The 24,658-nt window shown below is 42.6% G+C and overlaps 1 protein-coding gene across 15 annotated transcripts in view; it reads left to right on the top strand.

The window, feature by feature from the left end:
- MAPK8IP3 (mitogen-activated protein kinase 8 interacting protein 3) overlaps positions 1–24,658 on the top strand; it is a 175,666-nt gene that overhangs the window by 108,443 nt on the left and 42,565 nt on the right. For 13 of the 15 annotated variants that reach the window (XM_068244368.1, XM_068244367.1, XM_068244369.1 and 10 more), the window contains 7 exons: positions 2,374–2,391; positions 9,718–9,775; positions 11,152–11,304; positions 13,686–13,740; positions 16,071–16,219; positions 21,583–21,639; positions 23,723–23,893. In XM_068244368.1, coding sequence (XP_068100469.1) covers positions 2,374–2,391; positions 9,718–9,775; positions 11,152–11,304; positions 13,686–13,740; positions 16,071–16,219; positions 21,583–21,639; positions 23,723–23,893 — 661 coding nt within the window. The remainder of the gene's footprint in view (positions 1–2,373; positions 2,392–9,717; positions 9,776–11,151; positions 11,305–13,685; positions 13,741–16,070; positions 16,220–21,582; positions 21,640–23,722; positions 23,894–24,658) is intronic. The other 2 variants (XM_068244374.1, XM_068244360.1) reach the window with 1 other exon arrangement.

Raw genomic sequence — 24,658 nt, 5'->3', positions numbered from 1 at the left:
GAGGCCAATGGCCTCATTCACTAAGCAGTTTAGACTAGTCTACTGATGTTTTTTAGTCTACTGATGGTTTGGTGTAAAAGGGAATTCACAAATAATTACCGAATGTTTTAAACCTGTCTTTAGACCTGGTCTAAAACACTCGGTAATTAGGTGGGTAAAGCAGGGGAAATGATCAAAAGATGCAATTCACAAATGAGTAGCTATGACTGACATCCTTCTCCTCTGATGAGCTCTCCTCTGGATACAATTAAACTCCTGATAATGAATTCAAAAGATTCCATCCTCACGTCTAAAATACCTCACAGAGTTACTTTACCGACAGAAATCAGCTGGTCTAATCTCTGTCAGAAAAAGTGGGTGTGGTTACTCCTTTTTTGCCTTTGTGAATTGCATCTTTTGATTATTTCCCTTGCTTTACCAACCTAATTACCGAATGTTTTAGACCAGGTCTAAAAACAGGTCTAAAACATTACACCAAACCATCAGTAGAGTAAAAACCAATGAATGAGTGAATTGAGGCCAATTGTCAAATGATTTTGACCAGCCAATTTAGCATTACAAACCTGAAAAACAGATCATGCACCTCTCCATGCATTCCCCTTGCAGGACTAATCCTTCTGGGAGACCTGATCACCTGTAATGGCTAAAAAAACCGAAAATGGACTTGGTGTAGCTGGGTGCACATTAGGCAGTAGCACCATAAAATCATACTGCTTGTGAAATTGATAGGTAGTGCATCACTTTATTAATATATCGATAAGAGATACTATTAGCTACTCTAATTTTATGCTCTCTGACATGTCCATGTATTTAATGTGACTCTGTAATGGATCACTATAAATGTACATCTATGTAAACCTAAATATCATGCAGCCTTATGACCTCAAAAGCACTGACCTCTATCATTACGAATGAAGAAACGCACACAACAGGTTTAGCTACTGCTGTAAGCTCAACATGTCTAGAGTGGAACATGTTGTGCATTCTCTGTAGAGGCGTAGCTATGGAGGGGCAAGGGGAGACATATGTCCCTGGGCGCAGCATTGTGAGAGCTCTCAGGGCGGCTGCCGCACTCCCACATGTGTGAGAAGCGACATGCTGGCAGCCCGAAATGCCCCTGCTTATCTCCCTCCTTCCCTCTGCAGAGGAGTGCGGAAACATAAATAACAGCAGAAGAGTCACCAACTCCAACATAATTTCTCCTCTGCAGCGCTCCCAGCATCCTCTCCTTGGTAACAGCGACATCATGTGATAAGAGACGCCGATGTTACCAAGGAAGCTGGGCGCACTGCTGTTGAAACCAGTGAATCTTTTGCTGTTTATACACATCTGGCTATCTAAAGGAGGGCACATCTGGCTATCTGAACAGGGGAAGGGGACACATCTGACTAAATAGCATTTGGCTCCACCCATGACCACACACACACACACACACACACATTTTGATGAATGGCCAATGCCCATTTTGTTTTGGACTGGCCGAGGGGGGGGGGGTGGTTTGGGGGGGGGGCTGTTCGGGTTTGCTGGGAGTGCAAAAACTTTTTCCCTGGGAGCTGACTACCCTAGCTATGCCTCTGATTCGCTGACATGCTCCAATACAGTAGCAGCTTAACCTGTTTTGTGCCGTCTCTTTATTTTTATTGTCAAGTTGGTTGGCAGAGGGCGACGTCCCTGCAGAGGTGGGTTGTGCATATTGTCTGCTTGTGCCCGCGGTCACTAAGTCTCTCCTATGCTGGATCTCTGACTCCAGGCCTGATTCTTGACATGCCCACCCCAGGCCAGTCTACAATGCAGGGGTATTGGTGGCTGGAAGCTGGAGTGGATGGACTGACCTACCGTGTTAGTGAAAAGCAGGCAATTTGGTTGAGATGGCAAGGCTGCCTGGCATACAGTCAAACTACAATGATCCATTGTAAACTTGCTTTAAATTCATCTTAAATTAGAAATCATAGTCCTATTCAATGTTAGGTTTGTAAGTTATATGTGAAAGCTTATTTATCTGTAAAACACGGCAAATTCATTACCTATTACGCCATATATGAGTACAGCGTGTAAAGCGTCTCAACAAGAAAGTGATGGTGTTGTCTATTACAGAGCCATCCAGACACCACATGTACATTAATAAATGTCAGTCTTGAATTCTGAGCCAGCCAAGCTGTGCTAGGGATGTATAAGATGGGTTGTGTATGTTTTGGGCACTTCCTGCAGAACTCGGGATAAGATCAGGGGCCAGAGGGCACAGGGTATTTAGGGTCACAGTGCATGGCAATAATTGCTATATCGGCTGATCTCAGTGACTTCCTAACTGCTGCTCTTTTTTTTCCACCTTTCCTTCCTGCTGCCCCCCTTTCTCTCCCCATGTGGCTGCTCTAGTGCGGGATGATTTCTTTGGTAAGGCTGAGGCTTAATATCTGTCAGTGCAGGCCTCATGCACTGTCTCACTGCTTCTAGACCTGTTTGTAACTTCTGAAAGTTAAATGTGTACTTGTTCTTTGGAGGTGTGTTTTGAGGGTTGTGGGGTTTTTGTGTGTGTGTGTTTTTTTTTTTTTTTTTGCAACATGTATTACTTGAGTTCTCAGGAGGACTAAAAATGGTTAATATCTGCTACATAAATGCTTTAAGGCAGAGCAAGTCATTGTTTGCAAGTCTCTGATTGGCTGGTTGCGGTCACATGTCCATGTTTCACTTTTGTTTCTTGTTTTAGACTGTTAGGAAAAGCTAGACTAGATCTTGTCATCGCAGCCAGCCAATCAGAGATATACAAATCAAACCCAATTTCAAATCGGTCACAATTTTCCATCGGTTATTTTCTAAAGAACCTTAGGTAGGACAAATTGGTCATCTCTACTCAGGACATTATTCTATACCAAGTTATTAAAGTGTAACTAAATTATTTAAATCACATTTCTCCCCAGGCAGTCAATATTACAACAGACCGCATTGTAAAAAGAACATAACTACATTCCATGCAGTTTTAAATTAAAATTGTAATGGAAGAGTCCAGGGTAAATGACTGTAAAGGTTCACTGTGTATCTAGTTGTCACAGGGAGAAATGGGTGACAATACCTGTGTAAATACAGTATGTATTAAGGTGCCCATTAACTGTACAATTTTTTTCATCAGATGCAACGTTTTGGCGCTTTTTTTATGATCGAATTATACAGAAAACCCACACAGAATGTGCAGTGTGTGGTGAAAATGTATGTAAAATTATTCTATATATGGTCAATTGGAACAGAAAATTTAATTGGATTTTATTATGATATCTGAAGAGAGGAAATGCTTTAATCAACCTGTTTATGGGGACAATCGATTATTACCTTCTGGTTATTTACCATCGTAAAAACATTGCATCTAATGAAAAAAATTGTACCGTTAATGGCCACCTTTAGTTAGGATTCTGCTGGACCACACTGATTGGACTCGCCCAGATAAAGGAAAGAAGACTCCAGGACAGAAGATAAAGACTGCTCACTGCTGTACTAATGCTCTACATTCACCCTGGACAATTTAGTTTATTACTAAAAACAAAATAAAAAATAATAATTATTGTTAGGTGCTTCAACCTTTTTATACATGTAGGTGAAAAACAGGTCAATGCTGGTGTTGGGACATGCTCTGCTACCCATCACTTTTCCTGCCACGCATGCACACTTCTCCTTGTACCAAAACACACACCCAGCACATTCCTAGATTCATTATTTTGTCATACCTAATCGACTTGTACCCGTCCAAACTGTGCATGGCTCAATCTTTGCTTTATTCACCACCCTACTTACACTTTAAGTATTGCCTTCATCTCTGCCTCCTTATACGTAAATGGAGCCCAACAGGAGACACTATCCACGCCACAAACCAAATACCGGTAGATTTAGTAAAGTTGCATGAGCGGAGGCGGTACCTGAAGTGAGCGCCATGCCCATAGGCCACAGGTGTAGGTTCTGGTGGGCAGTTTATATTGTGGTTTCTCCTGGCGGACTCAAAGCGCTTCAACAGCCAGTTTACGTACTGCCTTATTTGAACCCTGGTCAAAGGCTCAAATCCTACAACAAAGGCAACACCCTTAACCAGTACGCTATCCAGCTGACCAATTATAGGCAGCTCTAAGTCACATAAATACCCAGGCAGAAGCGGCATATGCTCAGAGTGCCTTTAAATGCCATCTTTGACGGTTCTCATGCTGCACAAGTCTTTGATGTAGGGCAGCACTGGGGCATAAGAGATTGTTATTGCATAGGAACTGCTGGATAGTGTACTGGTTAGGGGTACCACCTTTGACATAAGACCGGTGTTCCAATCCTGGCTGCAGCCAGTATTAGTCAGTAGAGGAATCCTTGGGCAACACTCCCTAGCACTGCAGAGTGGCTTACTGAGCATGCCCCTAATGACTGCAGCCAGGGCCAGCCCTAGACTTTTTGCTGCCTGAGGCAAACTTGAATGAAATCGCCGTCACGTCACTTCACTTCCTGCAATGTCGCCCACTTACAATACAGTGGGCGACATTGCAGGAAGTGACTTCAGTGGAACGCACGCTGGAATGTGGAAGGTGAGTGATCCCCGCCCGTGCCTCTTACTTAGTAGTGGCTGCAACTTAACTTTTTAAAGCTGGAGGAGGAGGGAGAGCGCAGATCGGGGGACCCAGGCGGGGGGGTCCGACCCACCTCCCTGCCGCTAGGCCCAATACCCCCCTCCTGCCCGCTACCCCTCCAGCTCGGTGGCCACCCCCCCGCACTCACGGACAGGCGGGTGCTTCCCCCACAGAAGTGCCGCCTGAGGCAAATGTTTCACCCCGCCTCATGGGCGGACTGGCCCTGACTGCAGCCTTCAAAGGCTTTGAGTCTGACAGGAGATAAGCAGTATATAAACGTTAGCATTATTATTAATTCATGGGAAATATTTAGTGAATTGCCCCCTATATAACACAGCTCATTATATTATTAATGTCAACTTTTCTGTGATTATGTTCTAACTAAAGGTGCGTACACATGCACAAACTGAGCTCAGTATGTATCACCCGCCATGATCAAACTCAGTACTGCAGGTGACACAATGGGACCCAATGCTTTACAGAAGAGTCGCTAGGCAACAACTGAGCTACATGTTCAGTCTGTATGGAGGCGAACGTACGGCGCAGGGCACTGTGGAGTGGCTTCTGTGGGTGGGATAAGGAGGGGAACAATAGACTCAGCTGCCTATTGTCACCTAGAAGTTCAGCCTACAGGATCAAAAACCGAGCTTTGTGGACCTCGAGGGACACCGGTACTTACACTAGATTCTTCAATGAGACAGCCCCAACCGGCCACCTTGCCCGAGAACGTTCCAGCGTGTGTAACGGCCTTATTCACAACAAATCAATGTCCTCGCTTGTCAGTCGTTATTAAGATTTTTGGAGTTAAAATGTAATTTTAAAATATTGAAGTGCAGTTATGTAGCAGAAATTTGCTTTACACTCCTGGAATCTGTGGTACAATTTATATGTTACCTGTCTGTTCTATTAATGGGGGATGGGTAACCAAGGACCAAAAAAGTGTGTGTGTGTCTTATGTATACATACAGTAGCAAGAAAAAGTATGTGTACCCTTTGGAATTATATGGATTTATGCACAAATTAGTCATAAAATGTAATCTGATTTCCATTTAAGTCACAACAATAGACAATCACAGTCCAAATGTTTCCATGTTTTCATTGAACACACCATTCACAGTGCAGGTGGAAAAAGTATATGTGAACCCTTGGATTTAATAACTGTTTGAACCTCCTTTACCAGCAATAACTTCAACCAAACGTTTCCTGTATTTGCATATCAGATGTGCACAATGGTCAGGAGTAATTCTTGACCATTCCTCTTTACAGAAGCAATATTCTTGGGATATCTGGTGTAAATCGCTTTCTTGAGGTCATACCACAGCATCTCAATCGAGTTGAGATCAGGACTCTGACTGGGCCACGCCAGAAGGCGTATATTCTTCTGAATAAGCTATTCTGTTGTTGATTTACTTCTATGCTTTGGGTCATTGTCCTGTTACAACACCCATCTTTTGCTGAGCGTCAGCTTGTGCACAGATGGCCTTAACCTCCCTGGCGGTAACCCCGAGCTACATTCGGGGTAGCCGCTGCAGAGGATCACATGGCCCCGGGAGGATTTTTTTAAATAAAATCTCTTGTATATGCTTAAAGAGACACTGAAGCGAAAAAAAATGATGATATTATGATTTGTATGTGTAGCACAGCTAAGAAATAAAACATTAAGATCAGATACATCAGTGTAATTGTTTCCAGTACAGGAAGAGTTGAGAAACTCCAGTTGTTATCTCTGTGCAAACAAGCCATTAAGCTCTCCGACTAAGTTAAGGTGGCCATACACTGGTCGATTTGCCATCAGATTCGACCAACAGATAGATCCCTCTCTGATCGAATCTGATCAGAGAGGGATCGTATGGCTACCTTTACAGCAAACAGATTGTGAACCGATTTCAGCCTGAAACCGTTCACAATCTGTTGTGGTGGTGCTGCTGCTGCTGCCCCGCCCGCCCGCATACATTACCTGCTCCGCCGGCGCGACTCCAGTCCCCCGGTCACCGCTGCTCTGTCTGCGCTCTGGTCTCCAGGTCCGGCATGCCTCACTTCTTCTAGCCCGGCAGGAAGTTTAAACAGTAGAGGGCGCTCTACTGTTTAAACTTCCTGCCGGGCTAGAAGAAGTGAGGCATGCCGGACCTGGAGACCAGAGCGCAGACAGAGCAGCGGTGACCGGGAGACTGGAGTCGCGCCGGTGGAGCAGGTAATGTATGCGGGCTCTATTGCGTCGGTCGTCGGGCACTCGAACGCCGCTAGCGATGCGCTCTTTACCCGCGGGCGATCGACGGTTATTTTCCGCACGGCGCGATCGACGGGATCGGACGAAATGGATCGAAATTCGGCGTGTAGCGTGAACGATTGGCAGCAGATTCGATCCCAGTGATCGAATCTGCTGTCGAAACGGGCGCAAATCGGGCCAGTGTATGGCCAGCTTTAGTCGTGGAGAGGGCTGTTATCTGACTTTTATTATCTCAACTGTTCCTGGACTATTTACTTTTCCTCTGCTAGAGGAGAGGTCATTACTTCAGACTGCTCTGAAAGACTCATTTTGAATGCTGAGTGTTGTGTAATCTGCACATATTATAGAATGATGCAATGTTAGAAAAAACACTATATACCTGAAAATAAAAGTATGAGAATATTTTCTTTGCTGCTAATCTTCTAGTAATTATTCATAGTACACAACCAATTCACTATATCATATTTTTTTTTCCGCTTCAGTGTCTCTTTAAGCTAGCACTTGGCTAGCTATGTCCCCCAAGTTTTGCCGCTCTCCACCGATCCCCCCGATCACCACCATAATACGTACCACCCAGGGATCCCGTGCTGACGCAGCCTCCCAATCGACTCAAGGCTGCGCTATGGGGAGGATCGGGACTGCGCATGACGTCGAAGCTGAATGGTGAAGCTGCGGCTCTCGCAGGATCGCGGAAGGGTAAATATTGCCGGTGTCGATCGGGGGGTTTATTTAGGTGCGGTGGGGCTTGGGGGACATAGCTAGCTAGCGAAGTGCTAGCTAAAACATAAAAAACGCATTTTATTTTTTTCAAAATCCTCCCACGGATGAGGCCTCTGAAACTGCGTACCGCCAGGAGGGTTAAAGCGGTATAAAACCCTGACATGATATTCAATAAAAACATGTTTACCTACTTTTTGTATGCCATATTTGCATTTGTGCATAAATATTATTATTCATTTACAAAATTACCCAAAAGGTCCCAAAAGTACAGTTTTTTGCTTTGAGAGCAGGCTTTGCATTTTATTCATAACTGGCTTTATTCATTATGTACTAAAGTCAGAATTGCTTTGAGTTTCTGCCTGTGTCAAGGAGCTTCTGCACAGTCAGAGAATGTCACATTCCTCACTTGAAACCATTAAGTAAACACAAGATCGTCCAGATTTCTCTGCACTTAACTTTCAAGTCCTGTGTGTAACCCTTTGAATGCTGTTCTAGTAAAAAAAAAAAAATGCTGGTTGTATATAATATGCTGTAAATATTTTTTAGAGCAAAGAAGAAATGCTGGGTTTCATTCCGCTTTAAGTTCTCCTGCAAAATGTCTTGATAAACTTGGGAATTCATTATTCCTTTGATGATAGCAATCCGCCCAGGCCCTGACGCCACAAACCAGCCCCAAACTATGATGCGCCCACCACCATACTTCACAGTTGGGATGGGGTTTTGATGTTGGTGTGCTGTGCCTCTTTTTCTCCACACATATTATTGTGTGTTTCTTCCAAACAACTCAACTTTAGTTTTATCTGTGCACAGAATATTTTGCCAGTACTGCTGTGGAACATCTAGGTGCTCATTGAGCATTCTGCTCTGTGCTCTTGCAGTCATCTTTACAGGACGGCCACACCTGGGGAGAGTAGTAGCAGTGCTGAACTTACTCCATTTATAGACTGTTTATCTTATTGTGGACTGATGAACTGCAAGGATTTTGGAGGAACTTTTATAACCCTTTCCAGCTTTATGCAAGTCAACAATTCTTAATTGTAGGTCTTCTGTGAGCTCTTTTGTGCGAGGCATCATTCACATCAGGCAATGCAAAAAGCAAACCCAAAACTGGTGTGTGTTTTTTGTTTCAAAGGATTTTTATTATAAAGAATCTTAGAATGGTGTGTATTTTTTATAGGTCAGGGCAGATGTAACCAACACCTCCAATCTCATCTCATTGATTGGGCTCCCGCTGACTGACACCTCAATTAGCTCTTGGAGATGTCATTAATCTAAGGGTTTGCATACTTTATCCACCTGCACTGTGAATGTTTACATGGTGTGTTCAATAAAAACATGGAAATATTTAACTATTTGTGTGGTATTAGTTTAAGCAGACTGTGATTATCTATTTTTGTGACTTGACTTGATGAAGATCAGATCACATTTTATGACCAATTTGTGTGGAAATCCATATAATTCCAAAGGGTGCACATACTTTCCACCTTTGGTGGCAGTTTCATTGTTAAAACATTTAAATACTAGATGTAGTCAGTGGTATGCACATAAGTCTGCAGATGCAAATTATATACAACTTGAAATTTTACCAATCAAAATTGGCAGGAAGTGCCTTTGATTAGCCAAATTCTGCATGTTATTTGCACTAAATTTGCATGCACATCATAATTATTTGCATCTCATTGACTTCCTCCTTGGCCGACTTGCCATGAGTTAATTATAGAACTCCTAGTGTTGACCTACCTACATAATTCATTCTGTATTACTTGTTGTGCAGACCAGGTGTCCTGAAATTCCCCACTTGTATTTGATGTTCTGCATTACTGGTTTAAAAAATATACTGTAATTTCAGGCACATAACAGTGGTATCAAACCAATCTCTGTAGTGGCAGATTTCAATGCTATAGACCAGTGCTGTCCAAAGCCAATCCTTGTAGGCTGAAGCCCTCTCACATTTTTGCCACAGCTCAGATTCATCAATGGGACTGAATCAGGAGAGCTATGGTTCATCAGTAGAACCCACTTCTTTAGTTCTCTGTCTATCCTAAGCACTGGCATGGATGGGGAGCTCAGGGACTGGAGCTGGACAGCTCTGCTAGAGACTGACAGACAAGCCATAGGACCGTCTTTCAAGCAAGCAGAGTCATTGCCACTTCAGGGCCTAACTGTGTGTTGATCTTTCAGGGATGGGAAAGGAAGTGGGTAATTTGCTGCTAGAAAACTCCCAGCTTCTGGAAACCAAGTAAGATAATAACTTTTGTTTTCAGTGTAAATGCTTTTTACAGTTATGTTTATGGTTACTGCAAGATTCCATAGGTGGTCGTGCAGTGTACATTCATTCTTGTTGTGTGCTTTTTCCCGGACAATATCAAGTCATTCCCTCTCTTCTATTCTTAAACTAACGTCCCACCTTGTAATGCTGACCTCCACCCTCTCCACTCCTAACACTAACCTCCCCCATTTTCACTCCTAACACTAACCTCCCCCCTTCTCACTCCTAAAACTAACCCCCCCTTTTCACTCCTAACACTAACCTCCTCCCTTCTCACTCCTAAAACTAACCCCCCCCCCTTTTCACTCCTAAAACTAACCTCCCTCCTCTCCACTCCTAACACTAACCTTCTCCCCTTTCACTCCCAAAACTAACCTTACCCTTCACTTCTAACACTAAAATCACCCTCTCCACTCCTAACACTAACCCCCCTACACCTAAAACTAACCTTCCCCCTTCACTCCAATGTAGCCAATCTCAATACTAAACTGTTAGTTGAGTGCTGCTATCTTGCCACAAAATGTAGGTCCCTAGCTGCACAGTTATACTGTGGTACATGGCTAGCCAGAACACGACAGATGCCCCTGTGCCCAAAGCACCTGCTTTGGGGGGTGATGCACCTCCTATTCATAATATATTTTTGGGCAGCACGGTGGCGTAGTGGTTAGCTCTCTCGCCTTGCAGCGCTGGGTCCCTGGTTCGAATCCCAGCCAGGGCACTATCTGCAAAGAGTTTGTATGTTCTCTCCGTGTCTGCGTGAGTTTCCTCCGGGCACTCCAGTTTCCTCCCACATTCCAAAAACATACAGATAAGTTAATTGGCTCCCCCTAAAAAAAAATTGGCCCTAGACTACAGTACTTACACTACATAATATAGACATATGGCAATGGTAGGGCTTAGATTGTGAGCTCCTTTGAGGGACAGTTAGTGACAAGATATATATATATATATATATATATATATATATATATATATATATATATATATGTATGTGTGTGTGTGTGTGTGTGTGTGTGTGTGTGTGTGTGTGTGTGTGTGTATATATATATATATATATATATATATATATATATATATATATATATATATACACTGTACAGCGCTGCGTAATATGTCGGCACTATATAAATACTTAATAATAATAATAATATATGATACTCTGAAGCCCAGATTGCAGTCCCAAGGGTTCTTTTGGTTAAAATTGCACAAAATGCAGTTTGTTTTTAGGAATTGCCGCTTTTATGCACTATTTATGTGTGATGACTGTAGTTTACATTTTCGTACAAACAATATTTATTTGCACTATATTTTTTTTTTTTACAATCTGTTCAATTTTATGTTCTTAGGAATGCATTGAATGTGGTTAAAAATGACCTGATTGCAAAGGTGGATCAGCTCTCTGGAGAGCAGGAAGTGCTGAAAGGGGAGCTGGAGGCTGCTAAACAGGCCAAGGCCAAAATGGAGGCCAAAATCAAAGAACTGGAGGAGGAGCTTAAAAGGTATTCATAGACAGAAATGATAAACTTTTACCCAAGATTTTTGTGCAGCATTCTATATACTAGATGTTAATGTGAAATTCCACCATAGTTGAGCTAACAGTGGTCACTACTTTTTTTAGATCTTTACACAGTAAGATTTCTTACAAAATATCGGATGGGTGTGTCATAGTTTCCTGATTATTCAGGAAGGGGAGGGAGGAGTAGTGCCATTGGTTACTCCTCTGTGCAGCCAATTACTCATACAGGAAAAGCGGTGCTATTGGGCAAGCCATACTTTAAGGTGGCCACCAAGGGTCAAATTTGTAGCGAAAAATTATTTGAGACTATCAGATAATTCTGATTGGATGTGATCAGAATGGTTGTAAATAATCTCAGTTGATGTGCACAATGGATTACGAATGATTATAAAAAACAGTCGTCCAATTGTATTTTCGTCAAACCAAAATTTGGATTTTCTTGCTGATTGTGATAGGAAGCAAAGATTGGATCATTGATGGTGTAGTGATTACGATATTCCGCTTACAATCAGAATTATCTGATTGCTCAATTGATTTTTTTACTAGAAATTGGATCGTTAGTGGCCACCTTTTCGAGAGCACCTCAAAAGAGTTAAGCTTTAATGATTGGACAACAAAATAGTATGGCTTTCCATGCAATTTTTGGCCTCTGTGGCTGCCTGCAAATTGAAATAGAAATATCATTTTGATAATACAGTATTCAAATTACAAAATATGTAACACTCTGTCATAGCAGACTAAAATATATAATTGCCTCTGAAGACAGGCAGCTAAACAAGGCAGCACTCATGCAGGGCTGGAACCCACTAGAGCCATTTTTGAGCATTTAGGGAGCAATTCAAAACGCTAGCGATTTCCCTAAACGCTCAGCTAATGTTAATGGATGGGCCAAATTTCACTGGAGCAATTGCGATTAGTGAAATCGCTATCGCAGGAATGCAGCATTTTTGGAGCGTTAGCGTTTCATTGTAAAGTATATAAATGCTGGCGTAATCGCTCATGAATCACTATACAGAGCGATTTGCTAGCGGTTTTAAATGACTGCACAAAAAAAAAAAAAAAATTAATTGAAACAACCATTTAGACTTAAAATAGCAAATCGCTACACAATCGCTGGCAAACAGCTGACACTTGTTAAAATCGCTACCAAAATCGACAGAAAACGTTTATGAAATCGATTACAAAACGCTCATTAAAAATGCTAGCAATTGTGATAGCGATTTGCGCTTTGTAGTGGGTTCCAGGCCTTAAGGTGCGTACACACGCACTACGGCCGCCAACGACGGGTCCGTCAGACTCTCCCGCTGGGCGGACTTTCAGGCGACAGTAGCGTGTGTGTACACGCTGTCGGCGGACTGATAAGGCTGTTTCTGAACGATCCGCTGAGCAGATCGCTTAGAAACAGCCTTATCAGTCCGCCGACAGCGCGTACACTCGCGCTAATGTCGCCTGAAAGTCCGCCCAGCGGGAGGGTCTGACGGACCCATCGTTGGCGGCCATAGTGCGTGTGTACACACCTTTAGGATGACTGAGTGGACGGAGTGATAAGAGTGCAAATAAATGACTCGTCAAGCTCCGCCCAGACATAAAGCAGAAAGGGAAGGCTGACAACAACCTCAGCAAATCAGTGTAGCGGTGTCATAGGCAACGTTATCTACCCTTTCAAAAAAACTGTTCCAATCACATTGTGGAAAGAAAAATAAACAGCTGCTACAAAAACATGGACATTTTAGTAATACTTAAAGGAAACACAAGGTGAAAATGAACTGATGAGATAAACAATTGTACCTATCCTCTTTCTCCTAAAAATGCCTTTGTTTTTTTTGTTTTTGTTTTTTTTTCTTTGATATCCTACAGTTTTATTTTATTTTTAAGTCGAGTTTTTAAGTTTTTACGGTTTCATTGTCTCTGCTCAATGATACATGCACTGAAGTATGCCAGAGCTAAAATCTCTGAACTATTGGCCCTTTTTATATCTTTCCTCTTCTCAGAAGCCATTTTCTGCCAGTAAAGAATTTATGGCTGGAATTCCTCATCAGTGAGGGTTACGCTATAGTCAGACCGGTCCCGACCTGGACAGAAACTGTCAATTGCATATCTGATGTTTAACTCTTTCAGGCAGAGAAAGAAAAAAAGGAACACAACATAGTTATTTGTGTGCTAGGCGCTGTACATACACATGTCTATCTCATCATCTCACCTCACCTCTTGTGTCTTTTAATTTACATTTGTTGGCATCTTTGAAACTCCTGACCAGAGTTAAGCTTAAAATTCATGTCATACATTTACTGTATATGTTTTTATTCTACTGTGGTGCAACATTCAACCACAGGAAATAACTAATTTTCTTGCCTTACAATTAAGGGTGAGGTCTGAAGCCATTGTGGCCATGCAAGAACCTAAAGAAGAGGTGGATGAGGTAAGTGAATTTTACTTGAGGATGATTTTCATAGCCCATGGAAACCCTGTATCCAAGTCAAAAGATAATTGTGAGCATTTGATTTCCTTTACAGAGCAAGCATTTCATGCCTTCCATTTTAGTTCTCCATAAGGTTTAATGTTCCCCAATATACAGTAGTGCACCTGTTTCAGTACTTCTGTAATAGTTAACAGTGGCTGTCTGATAGTGTAATGGTTAAGGGCCCTGCCATAGGAGCCCTGGGATCAAAGCTTGGTTCATCCTATTCAGTAAATCAGCAGTTAGGCCTAGTGCACACCAGAGCGGTTCTGCTGCGGTTTGCGATCCGCTTGCGGGTGGGATCCGCTAGGGTAATGTATTTCAATGGGCTGGTGCACACCAGAGCGGGAGGCGTTTTGCAGAAACGCATACTCCCGGGCTGCTGCAGATTTTGGATTGCGGATGCGTTTCTGCCTCAATGTTAAGTATAGGAAAAACGCAAACCGCTCTGAAAATTGGCACTTCAGAGCGGTTTGCCAGGCATTTTTGTTACAGAAGCTGTTCAGTAACAGCTTTACTGTAACAATACATGAAATCTACTACACCAAAAACGCTTCACAAAACCGCAAAATGCTAGCTGAAACGCTACAGAAAAATAACAAAAAGCTTTTCAAAATCTGCTAGCATTTTGCGGATCTGCTAGCGTATTTTGGTGTGCACCAGGCCATATTCAGTAAGGAGTTATTGGGCAAGACTCCCTAACGCTGCTGCCAACTGAGTGCGCTCTAGTGGCCGTCTCTCAAGCACTTTCAGTCGGACAGGAGAAAAGCGCTATACAAATATTGCAATTATTTTTGTTATTATAGTTTTCCAAGCTGGTGTTTCCCATTATAGTGTCCTTATTATATAATGCCCCTCCTATAGTGTTGCTCATTATACTGCCCTTTATTATAGTATTGCCTGTCACAGTTCTCCTTCATTAATGTGGCTCCTCAGTTGCAAACATCAGTATGACCATGCTGGTTGTAGTAACCTGCTCAGCTCCTCTGTGTCCTCTTCACTAGCTGCCCGCAAGCCACAGGTTCTCTCCTACTGCTTACTTGTTCATCGTGGTAGCTCGATGGTCTCATGATCATCCAGTGGTGAAAGAGTACAGAAGAGGAGACAGAGGAACATAAATGTGAAATGTTCTCACCCCCACCAACTGAGCCAACTCCTCCTTCCATGGTCTCTCTAACCAGGGGGAAAAAATCTCTTGGAAGATCCTTCTGTAAATATGGGATTTAGCAAACCCAGGTTAATGCTAGTTACACACCATATGTTTTTTCGGCGGATAGATGGTTCAATAGATAATTTCCATCATGTCCAATATTATTTTCGATCGTTTTTCAGGTCGATTTCTCATAGAAGTGAATGGAAATAGATAAGAAAAGATAAGAGAATCAAACGGGGAAATCTACCGGAAAATTGACCGAAAAAATGCATCGTGTGTACCTAGCAACAGACTGTGACCTTAAACTGTAAACAATAGGTCTCTATGCTGTGCCATTTAGCCTCTGCTGATGAGTAGGGAATTTTGATTCTCCTTTGTAAAGGGACGCCCTATGGCTGGGTTGAAGCTTAGTGGTCAGATTTTTCTTACGGGTTTTGATTCCCTCAATCAATAATGCTTGATTTGAAGACTAAAATCTGCTTAGAATGTGATCAGGATCTGAAGGACCTGATTGCTATGGAAAGATCCTCGAAATGTCTGTAGTACCATCTTCTGGTTCTGCTAAGCCAGTTAATGCCACTGGCTACTCATAAAAAGGGGAATCCTCTTCAAAATTGGCATGCTAACATTCAAATCTCTACATGACCTACGGTCCGGAGACCTGAAAGATTTGTTGCAACTGTGTCACACCTCCTACAACCTCAGATCAACAGGATCTAATAACTTGACTATCTGCCATGAGTCAGAGCCTTCTGTCATGTTGCACTTACCCTTTGGAATGCCTTTCTCTACCCAATCAGGACATTTTCAACCGAGCAGGTGTTCAAAACTGAAAAGCCACCTGTTTAGTCTGGCACTTATAATCACATAGCTTTACCCTGTAACACGTCACAAACCGCAACTATGTGCTGATCTGAAACAAGCTTATGTGCTTTGGGTCCTACAGGAGAAAAGCGCTGTACAATGTTTTGCTGTTGTTGCTATGATTGTGGCTCCTCCAGTCTGATTTAAACTTGAGTCAGATGACTTTAGGTATGCAGGGTACCACTGGTGATGACTATACTAGTCTTGGAAAAGGAACTCCAAGAAAGTGGCCAAATTTAACTCTGTGCCTTTTTTTCCCTCATCTTTTTCTCAGAGCTCCTCCCCCCTGCAGGATAACATCCCCATCGCTCAGCGCAGGCGCTTTACCCGTGTGGAGATGGCACGTGTCCTGATGGAGAGGAACCAGTACAAAGAGCGTCTCATGGAACTACAGGAGGCAGTCAGGTGGACAGAGATGATCAGGTAATGCGCTGGTGACATTATTCTTCCTAATGCAAACACAAATCAGTACTCTTTTCGCTTCCTGTTTCTGCTGAGATTCAAAGGCCAAAATCATCTGTCTGTAGACAGACACATATAAATTCGCCTTCTTGAAAAGTGTTTTGCAATACTGCAGCTTTAAAGAGGAACTGTAGTAAAAATAACATAAGTAAAATTGCTTATTTTCTTTTTACAATATTAATATATATATTATATAGTCAGTAATTACCCATTGTAAAATCTTGCCTCCTCCTGATTTACATTCTGAAATTTATCACAGCCAGTGACCTCTTTAGTTCTGCCAGGTTATCTGTACAAAATGTTTGTTACTAAGACTTCTATGTACAGATGGAGAAATTGTTTGCTTGGCAGTTGGAAAAAGTGGTTATTTCCCACAATGCAACAAGACTCACAGACAGCAAAATGTCAGGACCAAGGTCATGACTTCACATTATGGGAGGGGTTTCACCAGAATATTAGCCATACAGACCCCCTGATAATCTATTCAAGAAATGGTAAAGATTTCTTCTGGCAAAGGGAGAATCAGCTACTGATTATAATGAAGTCCAATCCTTGGTTAAAGTTCCTCTTTAAGCAAGAAATATCTCCCATTATGCATCAGTGCTGTATATGCAATTCATCTTTTTATGCGCCTAAAAGCAGGCACACATCCAGAACCGCTGATGTACAATGAGCCTATAGCTTATACATTTTACAGAGCCACATCAGCCCGACGTGCACACAGCTGATTCATAGTTTCTACTCCTTGTCAGTACATGGCATGGATTGATATGGGTCTATGAGGAAATGCTTGGACTAGTACTACAGAATACCCAGACAACTCAAGATCCACTAGGAAAGTAGAAGGGGTTTAAAGAGACCAAGGGGCCCTCTTAGTAAAAAGTTATGTTATATTTGGTGTTTGAATTCAGAACGTTGTTACAAATTCATCCACCAACACTTCAGCACCGTTCAGCACTGAACCTGTGGACAGCGTCAGGGGGACACCACTTGTGCTTCATGTGACTCCTCACTTCCTTCTTCCTAAGTATCACAGTCATGTGAAATGTGCTGTGAAGTGCAAGTAAGTGAACTCCCACTGACCCTGTCCGCAGGTTCAGTGCTGAATGGTGCTGACGTGTGCTGTTTGGGTAAATTCAGAACGATGTTCAGAATACAAGCACCAACACTAATGCTAAATATTCATTTGCCTTCTTAAAACAGAAGTTATTTGTAATCATTTATATTTAAAGAGAACCCGAGGTGGGTTTGAAGAATATTATCTGCATACAGAGGCTGGATCTGCCTATACAGCCCAGCCTCTGTTGCTATCCCAAACCCCCCTAAGGTCCCCCTGCACTCTGCAATCCCTCATAAATCACAGCCACGCTGCTGACAAACAGCTTGTCAGAGCTGGCTGTGTTTATCTCTATAGTGTCAGTCTGCTGCTCTCCCCGCCTCCTGCAGAACTCCAGTCCCCACCTGCATCCCTTCCCTCCCTGCTGATTGGAGGGAAGGGACGGGGGCAGGGACCGGAACTATGCAGGAGGTGGGGGAGCAGCTGAGACTGACACTACAGATGTAAACACACCCTCAAAGCATGGCTGTGATTTATGAGGGATTGCAGAGTGCAGGGTGACCTTAGTGGGGTTTGGGATAGCAACAGAGGCTGGGCTGTATAGGCAGATCCAGCCTCTGTATGCAGATAACATTCTTTAAACATACCTCGGGTTCTCTTTAAAGGGAACCTGAGGTGAGAGATGTATACAGGCGGTCAAATTTATTTCCTTTTAAACTATGCAGATTGCCTGGCTGTCCTGCTGATTCACTACATCTAATCCTTTTAGCCATAGACCCTGACCAAGCATGCAGATCAGGGGCTTGATTCACAAAGCGGTGCTAACCTACTTAGCACGTCTAAAGTCTTTAGACGTGCTAACCGGGGTGCTAAGTAGGTTAGCACTGGATTTCTCAATCAGATCGTGCGCTAACAAGTCCTATGTGCGCTAAGTCCCATAGGCTTTAATGGGCACTTCGCACGGAGCGCCCTACGCTCTGTGCAGTGCGCGCGTAAAGTTTTGCGCGTGAAAAGCTCATTTAGACGTGCTAAGAGGATTTTCACAGGCGTGCTAACAGTTAGCACCGCTTTGTGAATCAAGCCCCAGATGTTTGTGACTCAAGTCTGACTGCATTTGCTGCATGCTTGTTTCATGTGTGCGATTCAGACAGTACTGACCAGAAGGTAACCTGATATAGTTTGAAAGGAAATAAGTATGGCAGTCTCCAGGTCTCTCACCTCGGGTTCCTTTAAAGTGAGCACAAAAGATTTCCCATGATGCATCACTGCTGAACATGCAAATCATTTCTTTATGCTCCTAAAAGCCATTGCAAATACCTTTTTGTTTTAGAGGGAACCTAAAGCGTGAGGAATATAGAGGCTGCAATATTTATCTCCTTTTAAACAATGCATATTACCTGGTCGTCCTGCTGATCCTCTTCCTTTAATACTTTTAGCCATAGACCCTAAACAAGCATGCAGCAGATCAGATCAGAAGTCTGACTGGATTAGCTGCATGCTTGTTTCATGTGTGTGATTCAGATACTACTGCAAAGAGACCAGCAGGGCTGTAAGGCAACTGATACTGTTTAAAAGGAAATAAATATGGAAGCATATTTTTTTAATTAATGAAATGCTCGGTCCTCCAGATGCACAATGGTGTGTTCACAGTGTATCCTTTGTGGATATGCAGTGTTCTTCCCCTCGTTCCCACTGTGCACTGCTGCGCATCCGCTCAGGGACAAGGAATACCTAAAAGAAAACAAACTGATGAAATAAACAATTGTATCTATCCTCCTACTCCTAAAACATGATATTTTTTACATATCCCACAGTTTTATTTTATGTTTAATTCTACTTTTTAAGTTTTTTAATGTTTCATTATCTCTGTTCAATGACATAGCCTGTGAAGTATGCCAAAGCTAAAATCTATGAACAATTGACCTTTTCTATCTAAAGTGGGATGTGAAAGTTTGGTCAACTTTGTTAATCATCAAGATTTTCCTGTATAAATCATTGGGTGTTATGATAAAAAATGTCAGTTAAATATGTCATATAGGAGGCACACACAGTGATATTTGAGACGTGAAATACAGTTTATTGGATTTACAGAAAGTGCACAATAATTGTTTAAATAAAATTAGGCAGGTGTATAAATTTGGGCACTGTTGTCATTTTATTGATTCCAAAACCTTTAGAACTAATTATTGGAGGTCAAATTGCCTTGGTAAGCTCAGTGACCACCTGACCTACATACACAGGTGAATCCAATTATGAGAGAGTATTTAAGGGGGTCATTTGTAAGTTTATCTCCTCTTTTAATTTTCTCTGAAGAGTAGCAACATATAGTCTCAGTAGTAACAGTAGTCTCAAAACATCCCTCAAACGACCTGAAGACGAAGATTGTTCACCATCATGGTTTACTGTAAAGATAAAGAAAGCTGTCTCAGAGATTTCAGCTGTCTGTGTCCACAGTTCGGAACATATTGAGGAAATGGAAGACCACAGGCTCAGTTCAAGTTAAGGCTCGAAGTGGCAAACCAAGAAAAATCTCAGATAAACAGAAGCAACGAATGGTGACAGTCAGTCAACCCACAGACCAGCACCAAAGACCTACAACATCATCTTGCTGCAGATGGAGTCACTGTGCATCGTTCAACCATTCGGCGCACTTTACACAAGGAGATGCTGTGTGCGAGAGTGATGCAGAGGAAGCCTTTTCTCCGCCCACATCGCAAACAGAGTCGCTTGAGGTATGCTAAAGCACATTTGGACAAGCCAGCTTCATTTTGGAATAAGGTTCTGTGGACTAATGAAACTAAGATTTAGTTATTTGGGCATAACAAAGGGCGTTATGCATGGAGAAAAAAGAACACAGCATTCCAAGTAAAAAACCCTGCTACCTAGAGTAAAATATGGTGGTGGTTCCATCATGCTGTGGGGCTGTGTGGACAGTGCAGGGACTGGGAATCTTGTCAAAGTTGAGGGACTTATGGATTCCACTCAGTATCAGCAGATTCTGAAGACCAATGTCCAGGAATCCGTGACAAAGCGGAAGCTGAGCTGGGGCTGGATCTTTCAACAAGACAATGACCCTAAACACTGATCAGAATCCACTAAGGCATTCATGCAGAGGAACAAGTACAACGTTCTGGAATGGCCATCTCAGTCCCCAGACCTGAATATAATTGAAAATCTGTGGTGTGCGTTAAAGAGCGCTGTCCATGCTCGGAAGCCATCAAACCTAAATGAACTAGAGATGTTTTGTAAAGAGGAATGGTCCAAAATACCTTCAACCAGAGTTCAGAATCTCATTGGAACATACAGGAAGCATTTAGAGGCTGTAATTTCTGCAAAAGGATAATCTACTCAATATTGATTTCATTTCTTTCTTGTGGTGCCCAAATTTATGCACCGGTCTAATTTTGTTTAAACAATTATTGCACACTTCCTGTAAATCCAATAAACTTAATTTTACTTCTCAAATATCACTGTGTGTGTCTTCCATATGATATATTTTACTGACATATTTTTTTATCTTGACAACCAACGATTTATAAAGGAAATTAATGATGATTAACAAGGTTGCCCAAACTTTCGCATCCCACTGTATCTCCTGCTCTCAGAAGCATTTGCTAAAACAGGAAAGTGTTTTATGGCTGTATTTTCTCAACAGTGAGGGTTACACTATAGCACGACTTGCGTCCCATTTCCACTGCTGCAAATTTGCTGCGTTTCCCCATGTGTGATTCAGACAGGGAAACTATTGGAATTAATAGGCTGCCGTCCAATTTGCATGCCGGGAAAAATTATACATCATGCTGGATTTTTTCGCATCACGCATCCAAATCCCTAGAGCCATGCAAGCCACGGCCAGAGGGATTTGGATGCGTCTCGCATCACAGTTGTACCGGAATCATGCCTTGCATCACAGCTGTACCAGCATCGCATTGCACAAGACGCATGTCAGCACTGTGTGAAAACGGGGCACATAGAGAAGAGAAACTGTCACTTGCATTCCTGACTGCTAACTCTTCCAGGCAGAAAAAGGAAAAAAAGGAACACAGCCAAGTTATTTGTATGCTTGGCACTGTACATACACATGTCTATGTCATCCGTATATTTTCACCTTGGTATTCCATTAAGAATCAGTGACTCGGCACTGCGCCAATATCACACTATATGGGTTGCTGTTTATAGTACTATACTATATAAACCTGCTTATTGTAACCAATGTCTAATCTTTCAGCACTACTGTCAAAACCCTATAATGAGTGTCTGATTACAGGGCCTCCCGGGAACACCCATCCGTCCAGGAGAAGAAAAAGTCCACCATCTGGCAGTTGTAAGTATTCATATGTCCTGGCTGCGAGTCTGATAAATCTATATATGGACACTGTGTCCCTCAGGGGAGGTCCCCACTCCTCTGCTTTCACCTTCTCGGGCACAGATTGCCACATGGGTAAATTACAGAAGATAATCTAATGAAGGTTCTCCAGTGATTGAGAAGCCATAGTTCTGAAAAATGCTGCCGATAATTAGACTGCTGACAGTGCTGGAAAATGTAGACACTAACGCACTGCTCTTGTATGAAGTGTGAATTACATATGTAACAGCAAGATGTTTAGAATCTGTAGGCTCTGACATGTGCCAGTGCTAATGACCTTGCTGTATACAATAGAGATGATGATGAAGAAGAACAACAAAGCAACTGGTCCGCACGCCTGTAGTAGTTATAGCTCTATATTTACATGAAAGGATCGGTAGGATCTGCAACTGCTGATGACCCTTTTATGAAAATAAAGAGCTCTAACTACTATGGGCGGAGCCGACTCATTTGCTTTCTTGGACTTTTTTACCCCAGGAGACACTGGAGTAGGGGTCTTGGCATGCCACTACCTCATAGTCGGTGCTCCCTACCACCTTTCTCTTTACAATAAAGATGTTGGACTGAATGCAAAATAATAAAGGAAAAGGGAGCTTTATGTATTTATTGCCGTAGCAACTAGAGTTGGTGTTTGAATTTGGGTTGTTGAAATTCAGAAACGCATATTCGCCCTTCACCACACTTCAGCACCCAGACATGTGGACAGGGTCAGGGGGAGTTCACTTATTTGTGCTTCTTTTTGTGTTTCACGTGACTCATGAAGCGCAAATAAGTGAACTCCCCCGACCCTGTCCACAGTTTTGTGTGGTGCAGTGCAAATTCGGGTTTTTCTGAATTTCAATAATCTGAATTAGAACGCCTACTCTAGTTGCAGCCAAAGTGATTGGAGCAGGATTTTTCTGTTTTCTACTGGGGATACTGTAATTTTTTATTTTTTTTTAAATTAATTGATGAGATTTCAGGTTCATACACACATACAACAATGATTGTTCGTAATAAGCGATCACCGATTAAAATAGTGAACGGTCAATAAAGCAAATCTTCATACACACACTTTTATTAACGTTAATTGTTTAAAAAAATCTGGCAGATTGGATTGGGCTTTTGGAATGTCTTGGCTCATCGGTCGTTGGTTTTAATGATAGTTCTGTGCATTTTTACCAACGATAGTTGGCCGATACCTACTGGAACGATTGTTTCAAACGACTATAGTCAGATGTGTGTATGAGGCTTTACTCTAAGGCAAGCTTTATACACCAATTGATAATTTTATAATCAGAATAGTAGACCTAAGCCCGTTTAAAAATGGGCTCTAGGTCTGTGTTTCTGGGCACGCGTGCCCGCCTCCTGACTCGCACGCCCGCTCACCTGCTGCCGCGTGCGACCGCCACCCACCGCACATCCGCCCACCCGCTCACAAGCCGCAGACCCGGCCGTCCACTCACACGCCGCCCACTTGGCTCCCTGGCCCCATCCCTGGCCTCCTGTCTTCTTTGGGAGGGACTGTTGCTGCCGGATTTGCGTCATCATTTTGTTTGGACTTCGAGGGGGCAGGGCACAGGATTTCACTGGTGTAGCGCATTGCTAATCACTGGGATTGGCAAGTGCTGCAAAAGCGCTCTCAGTGGGCCCATAGCCTTACTTGTGAGAGTGGATCTGAGGGTGTGAACATAAACTGTGTTGTTAGATATTATCATATATTTATAATAACAGTATAGAATATTAATAATTCCAGTATTTGTATAGCGCTTTTCTCCTGTCGGACTCAAAGCACTTGCGAGGCAGCCACAAGAGCGTGCTCAGCAGGCAGTAGCAGTGTTAGGGAGACTTGCCCAAGAGACTCCTTACTGAATAGGTGCAGCTTACTGAATAAAGAGCTGAGATCTGAGCCCAGGTCTCCTGTGTTAGAGGCAGAGCCCTTATCCATTACACTATTCAGCCACTGGTAGAATAGACACACTAGAAAGTACAGAAATAAGTTTTTAAAATAGACATGGCATTATGAGAATGTGACTTCCTTTCTCTGTTTTTCTGTTTTCAGCTTCAGCAGACTGTTCAGTTCTTCATCCAGTCCTCCCCCTGCAAAGAGGACCTACCCCTCCGTCAACATCCATTACAAGTCTCCAACACCTGCTGGGTTTAGCCAGCGGCGTAGTCACACCATGTGCCAGATATCCACTGGGGGGCGCACTATAGAGTTTTTCCCTGATGAGTAAGTAAATACTGTACTCATGTAAGATGCCACAGATAGAGATGTTTGTGGAATAAGAGGTTGTTGGTTATTACAATAATGCTGACACTTTGAGACTGGATAAAATGAATGCGATGAGGAATCAATGTCTACACATTACTGTTGCTACAACTGAGGTGAGAGTTCAGCTCCCAAAGCTCTTTTCTGGTTGGTTTAATGTGTGAAAGGGCTCTTAGGGCCCGTTAGCACTAGGGGTGTTTTCCGCATTTTTTCAAGCGCAGGTGATTTTTAAAATCGCCCCCAAAACGCTTGTGCAATGATTCCCTATGAGAGAGTTCTCAGCTGAGCGGTTCGCTTCCGATCCACTCAGCAAAGCGGTGCCTGTACCATTTGTCAGGCGTTTTTGCTATAATGGAAGGTATAGGAAAAACTCAAAACGCTCACAATATCGCATTATGCAGCGATTGCGTTCACGTTTTTAAGAATAAATACATTATATTTATTCTTTTCCGGGTCAAAGAGTTCACTTCCTGACTTGTGTCAGGGACTGAATTACAGAATCGCTCTGGAAAAGCGCTTTTTACAAAAACGCAGCGCGCAGTGGAGCGCCAGGAGGGGGGGAAAACAGCGCACAAAACGTTTGCGTTTTCATTTTTAGGTGTGAATGGGGCCTCAAGGTTTATGATATTTGATTGGTTCTTGTGGGTAAAATTAGACATTTCCTTTTGTCATACTAAATAGACAAGAGAAGACATAGAACATTTAATTTGCGCTTTTCTCCTGGCA

Source organism: Hyperolius riggenbachi, chromosome 7, assembly GCF_040937935.1.
Source record: "Hyperolius riggenbachi isolate aHypRig1 chromosome 7, aHypRig1.pri, whole genome shotgun sequence".
NCBI lineage: Eukaryota > Metazoa > Chordata > Amphibia > Anura > Hyperoliidae > Hyperolius > Hyperolius riggenbachi.
The sequence above is the reverse complement of the archived record's forward strand: the minus strand, read 5'-3'. Positions and strand labels throughout refer to the sequence as shown.